The sequence below is a fragment of the Cibotium barometz genome, chromosome 35 (genome assembly GCF_041138505.1).
Source record: "Cibotium barometz isolate CiBa-2024 chromosome 35, ASM4113850v1, whole genome shotgun sequence".
Classification (NCBI taxonomy): Eukaryota; Viridiplantae; Streptophyta; class Polypodiopsida; order Cyatheales; family Cibotiaceae; genus Cibotium; species Cibotium barometz.
In genome coordinates, this window is record NC_141080.1 from 17,085,399 (window position 1) to 17,091,141 (window position 5,743).

Consider the following 5,743-nt stretch of genomic DNA (forward strand, 5'->3'; position numbering starts at 1 on the left):
ATAGTCACTAGTGATGTAAGTACCCAAGGCATCATCTTATACAAACCAATATAGCAATTTATCAAGGCCCTAATCATACACTACTCGTTCACACTAAATTTATGGTATTCATTCGAGTCGTAATTGGCACCTTCAATCCCCTTGGACTTCATCGAGCTTGGGTGTTTTTTTACTGTTTAAAAAATAAAAAAACCTTCTTCAAATCATGCTTGTAGGACCTCAATTGGGATTCTTTTTCTTTAATGATTTGTTTAAAATAAATCATGCTTACTTTGCATTTCAAGTTGCCTACATACTTTCTTTTAATTTACTTCAAAGTTGTGTATTTTTATAATGCAAACATTGGTTTGTTGCTTCAAACGAAGGCTTCATATTTTGATCACAATACATTTGTACATAATATTACCAGCATCATAGTTATCACAACAATCTATGCTCAATTATCTACCCATAAATGTCAAACCATTGATAGTAAGGCTATCCATGTAGTAGTTCTCATGTTCAAGACAAGGGCAAAGATACTTGCTTACTCTTGTATTTCTAATTTTAATTTGAGTTCTTTATTTTGTTGTTGACAAGGAGCATTGGACAAATGTCCTCATGGCATGGCAAACTCTACTAGTTGTGAATAGCATTGGTGGAAGGTGATAAAGGCAAGAAGAATGCCATACAACTCCAAATAGCCACCATGAAGGATAGACCTTGGCAGAAGCATAATTCTATGCAAAAATAAATGCATATAAAGATGGTGTTCCATGCAAAGACACCCTTGCAAGTGTGGATAAATTAATCTTAAGCATATAAAGCACTTTTTGACAAACCCCCCAACAAGGGGCAAGGGAATTTGGGGACCTAGTTATAACCACTACAAATTCAACCATTAAATGCCCTAAAATTTTATAAAAGTCAGTTAACGCATTCAAACTTGACCTAAATGGTACCCAACCGTAGGTCCTTTGGCTATGCTACGTTTAACCCAAACAAATTTAACATACCCCAAACTTGTCCTGTTGTACTCCATGTTGAACTTGTTACTAATTTTTCCCTAACACAAGTATATTGCAATGCCAACAATGTCCATGCTACCCTTGCATTGCTCTAGCACTCAATACTAACCTACACTATTTTGGCTCAACATATGTCATGGTAACATAACACATTTTTGGCCTAGGCTTTTCCTTTTTCTTGAGACAAATAAACTCAAATACATGAGAGAGAATAGGAGAAAGCATACCTGACTCACTCCCGCATTAACATGGTTTATTCTCTTTTCTTCTCTTGGCAAATAGATTGGATGCATAGAGTTATGAGCGCGACAATGAAGAAAGGACATGTTCTTGGACATTTTAACTTTACACACTCTCATGTTAGCTTTTCACCTTCCTTGGTAGGACTAGCGTGTGTATTCGGGTTCTCTCTTTTTCATCACATGACATTTTTTTAATGTAGAATACCGTGTTTTTGCATCTACACTAAATACTTACCTACTTCCAAGCTTTTGCTTGGGCCCCTCCTCTCATGCTCCACCATGACACTTACATTAAAGCCTCCTTGTTTACAAAATAAAAGAGAGAGCAGTATAGAAAAAAAACCTTACACATCAATATGATTAGTTTTTCTAGTATTTAGCTAGAGTAAATCCTGCAAGAATTAATAAATCCCTTAGGGGACATTATTGTGAACCTTTTGCTTTCTTTTTTCCTTCTTTTTTTTCTTTTTTTTTAATACCTAGCATGGCTCAGACACGAGTGCCCATCTCGAGTGCCTCCTCAAACTATTAGGCGGGAATTCCCTGTACCTCATAATATTATTTGTGGAGCTTCGTAAGGCACACATTTCACGATATCATCCGGTGGTTGGAATTCTTCCAGCCAAACAAGACTTTGTCCATCGACATCAGCATTCATATTTTCGGCGGCAAGGGTGCCTGTGTAGGAAAGCAACAAGCTCTTAGCATGCAAATCATTAGACTGCAATAGACTGACTAGCCCGTGTGTTCCTTGCTTTTTATTTCGAATGAACGAATACCTAGGATCGAGAGGCAGAAATAAAAAGGTTGTTCAGGCAGCAGCAGGCGCAGGCCATACCAGAATGGCTGGAATATAGGAAGTCGTGGTAATATTTGCAGGGTCTCCCTTCTTCTCGTGAGTATGGTGGAGCAAGAACATCCAGCACTGCACAGCGTGTTACACCTGTAAAGGCATGAATATTGCCTCCACTTGTAGGGTACAAAATAGATGATTCACAAGGTGCCATAAATACTTGATCCATGGCCAATTTTGCCAGTCTAGCTGCAATTGAGATGTTTTAATCAGTATACAACATAGCTTCTTGAACCCCGAAAAATGGAGAAAATCGTGTCACAAGACAAAACCTACCGTTTGGTACACCTGTCTCAAACCTTTGAACCGAAGGGTCGACCCAATCATAAGACTTCACATGCATGGAACCGTGTAAAAGCTTGCTCAGAACAGTCATGCCTGGATGGTCGTGAAGAGGTAGAACTGCTGATGTTGGCAGGTAAAAGATCCCCATCTGGAATACCCAAATATTAAGTCAAATGTAGATCCAAACGTGCCAACAATCCCACCAATAACCTTTGGATGTCTATAATGTAAGGTTTGGATGCTTACGGAGAAGCTTCTGCATTCGTGAATGTACCGAAAAGAAATTGGTGGGGCCCATCGAGCCACCACTGATGAATTCATACCCCTCCAGCCTCGTAACATTCCAAAGAAGCCAATGCCTTGATCTTCTTGGGCAAGAATCTCCTCATTTAGACCAAGGTCTGAAAGTGTCATGGCATCTGCAACATGCAATGTCAGCGTCACAGTAATCACTTCACTGATGTTATAGAGCAGTCCCACTACCTTGCCACCTTGAAGAGATTCCACACTTTGATTGATATGTAGCAAGATCAGGGCATCCAGCAGAGTGCAGCCAGTAGTTGGATGGATGTGACCTTGGCCAAGGCTAGGAAAGCCAGGGAATACGTGGAACCTAAAGCCAATAGCTTCATAGAAAGGGCATGTCTTCCTGGAAAGTAATATGTAGGCTCAAGCAGGTCCTGGCAAAGTTAATTAAATGCCCAGTGAGGAAATCCAATTTGCAGACAGCATCTTGTAATCCTTACAACCGCGGCCATGGGAGCTCAATGAAGGTGTGATTCCTTCACCTTATTCTCTGTCTACATGACATTTACTCCGCATGAAGAAAAAATTCAGGTGATTCCCCCACAGCTCCCCCCCCCCCCCCCACAAGCCTATCCCCTCCAAGCTGAGAGGATTTTCACCGGTGCTCAACATTAATCTTTAAATCTTTCACAAAATCACCCCGTGCAATAAAGTCTTTATTTCATGCATAGAACCCATGGATGTAATAACACTTTTTGGCCTGTGCTCACCTGACACCACAGGGCAGGTACGCTGCCCTGATCTGCAGTAACAGCCAGTGAACAGCAAAGACAAAGGTTCTCTAGGAGCTTTGCAGGTGATTTCATTAGTTTTTTTGACTTCAGCCTTCAGCCATTTGGAAAGCTTGTGCATTGAGCAGTTTGCTCCCACAATTGATAGAAAGTACATAGATTACATACCCGTGAGTGCTTAAGGGTTGATCTAAAGAATAACCAGCACATCATCTTCAAAAAGTACACAGATTAGCACGAAAGCTCCTCCATATTTGTGGCTTTCACCAATAGAGAAACACCATTACATAAGCCATTCCTCTAGGAAGTTAGCAGCTCCCTCCAGACTAGCCTCAACAGAAGCACGACAAGTATAATCACATGCATCACTCCAGAGGATAAAGTTTGATAACATTAATGTGTTTTCCTGAAAACTACCCAATACTACTTGATCAAATTGAACTACTGTGGAGAATTGAGGCTAAAGCCTTACATTGAGCCTCTGATGGATTTGAACAAAGGGGGTTTCATCCACTCTCTATTGTGATCGAGACTACGCCTATGACAATGACATCCATGGTCACAGTTAGACATCATTTATCCAACACAATCTAAAGAAGTTCAAACTCACATATTAAGCACCGCAAGCTCTATACATAAAGAAAGAACAAAGCCATCATCACTCAAGCTAGCCCTAGAGGCAGTTGCTTTGCATATACTAGCTGACCATCTCTGCATCTTCTTTCAACCAAAGTGCATGCTTGATTGTATGAGGTATAAAAAATGATTGCACTATAAACTTTTCAATTTCTGTCTAGAATCAATAGCAAAACCTGGTTAAAGAGAGTTATACGGCCAACGCACTTACCAATGAGAGACTTGGCATGTTGCAAGCCTTCGGGGGAAGGCCCGTCTGCGGCGCCAGCCACGAAGGTCTCCTTGCATGCATCATAGAGACGCTGTAGCAAATGTGTCATAACTGCAGGGTTATCTAGGGAGGATGGGTAATGGGTCACTTAACCATGCCGTACCACGATGCCGTACACTCCCATGTGCCGTACACTGCCAGATTAGAATTACGCAGGCCAAGAAAAAATAACTTTGAAGTTTGACTGGACTAACATAAAAATTTCTTCTTCTTTTTTTGGGATTAAATTTTTTAAAAAACCCTTTTGCTGCCGGATGTGTCCGGCTTTATACAGACCTACAATAAACATGAGATTTTGATTCAATTGCTGCCACGAAATGCTTTCATGATACAAAGAAATGCGAGCACTCTCTGTTATTACCTGCTGCCAGATCATTAAGAGAAATTGTGGGCGATGGCCAAGGTCGCCATTGATTGAAGAATTGCTATTCTCATCGTCATTATGATACAGTGTTTTTCCCAAGTCAAGTCTGTGTGCCGCTGCTGATACAGTGTTTTTCCCGAGTCAATTCTGTGTGCCTCAACTGTACATGGACGCCTTGATTACACACCAAGGGTCCTACCGTGCTTACACAAGAATGCTTGGGAAGCATGTAAACTACAATGCTTGGGTAGCCTTATCTACCCATACAAGTACACAAGTGTGCTCAAACAAGCATGTAGTCCTTATTTATGCAGCACAAGTGTGCTCAAATAAACATGTAGTCCTTATTTCTGTAGCACGTCATTTTTGTAGGCGTGTCTTTCCCAAGTTTCGGTTTGCCATATTACCTACAGATGATAAGTTTCATTTCCTCTACAATAAGCAAAGAGACCAACTCATCAAAATCTAGGGGATCACCACCTCTAACCTTGATAAAGGTTTCAAATGCCTTGTAGTCTTTGCCTAGACCATTCAATGTAGTAATGCAACCAAATCATTATCTTCCATAGGTGCACCAAAGCAAATGCTTGGCGGTTTTATTGACATCTCTCAAAGACAAATTTTAAAATTAACAAACATACAACCGTGTAGTTTTACTTATAAATATCTTAAATTGATCAAACGAATATGAATCTATAAACATACTTGGAAAGGGTGCTAGAGGCATGTCCGCCTATCGATGATGAACCGCATGCCTACACTTCTGATCGATGGAGATATTGAAGTACCTCGCAAAAAGGATAATTACAAATTGATTAGCACATTTGAATATGAGTTACATGTCGTTATTCAAGTCATACGAATTTTGTGCTTATTTGTGCGAGTGAAAAAAAAAACCATACATAAAGTATGGTGGGGAGTTGGCATAGTCCTCCCCAAATTTTATAAACATAAAGGAATGTGCCCTTCCCCCGTTTTCCAAATAACACTCTTGGTATCAAAAGTGGACCAAAGATACACCTTCAAAGTTGAAAGGGGTCATTTGTTT

General features: G+C 40.3%; 1 protein-coding gene across 6 annotated transcripts; it reads right to left on the minus strand.

Annotated features, from left to right (window-relative positions):
* Positions 1–1,535: 1,535 nt before the first annotated feature.
* Positions 1,536–5,020, minus strand: LOC147618195 (plant cysteine oxidase 3-like). 6 transcript variants are annotated; one of them, XM_086774627.1, is made up of 7 exons: positions 4,693–4,977; positions 4,272–4,607; positions 3,897–3,962; positions 2,634–2,806; positions 2,379–2,535; positions 2,088–2,291; positions 1,536–1,927 (listed from the first exon to the last, which is right to left on the minus strand). In XM_086774627.1, the coding sequence occupies exons 4-7, from the start codon at positions 2,799–2,801 to the stop codon at positions 1,800–1,802; spliced, it is 657 nt and encodes a 218-aa protein (XP_086630753.1). In that variant the 5' UTR covers positions 2,802–2,806; positions 3,897–3,962; positions 4,272–4,607; positions 4,693–4,977; the 3' UTR covers positions 1,536–1,799. The 6 variants fall into 6 exon arrangements, with proteins under 6 accessions (XP_086630753.1, XP_086630747.1, XP_086630749.1 ...); XM_086774621.1 differs by lacking the exon at positions 3,897–3,962 and having other exon boundaries at positions 4,693–5,020; XM_086774623.1 differs by lacking the exon at positions 3,897–3,962 and having other exon boundaries at positions 2,029–2,291; positions 4,693–5,020.
* Between the last annotated feature and the right edge of the window lie 723 nt (positions 5,021–5,743).

Coding starts and splice junctions, on each gene's coding strand:
- LOC147618195 (XM_086774621.1), bottom strand. CDS start 4,380: ATGACACATTTGCTACAGCGTCTCTATGATGCATGCAAGGAGACCTTC. Junction 2,807..4,271: donor ACATGCCAAGTCTCTCATTG/GTAAGTGCGTTG, acceptor TGCATGTTGCAG/ATGCCATGACACTTTCAGAC. Junction 1,928..2,087: donor CCTATATTCCAGCCATTCTG/GTATGGCCTGCG, acceptor TTTCCTACACAG/GCACCCTTGCCGCCGAAAAT.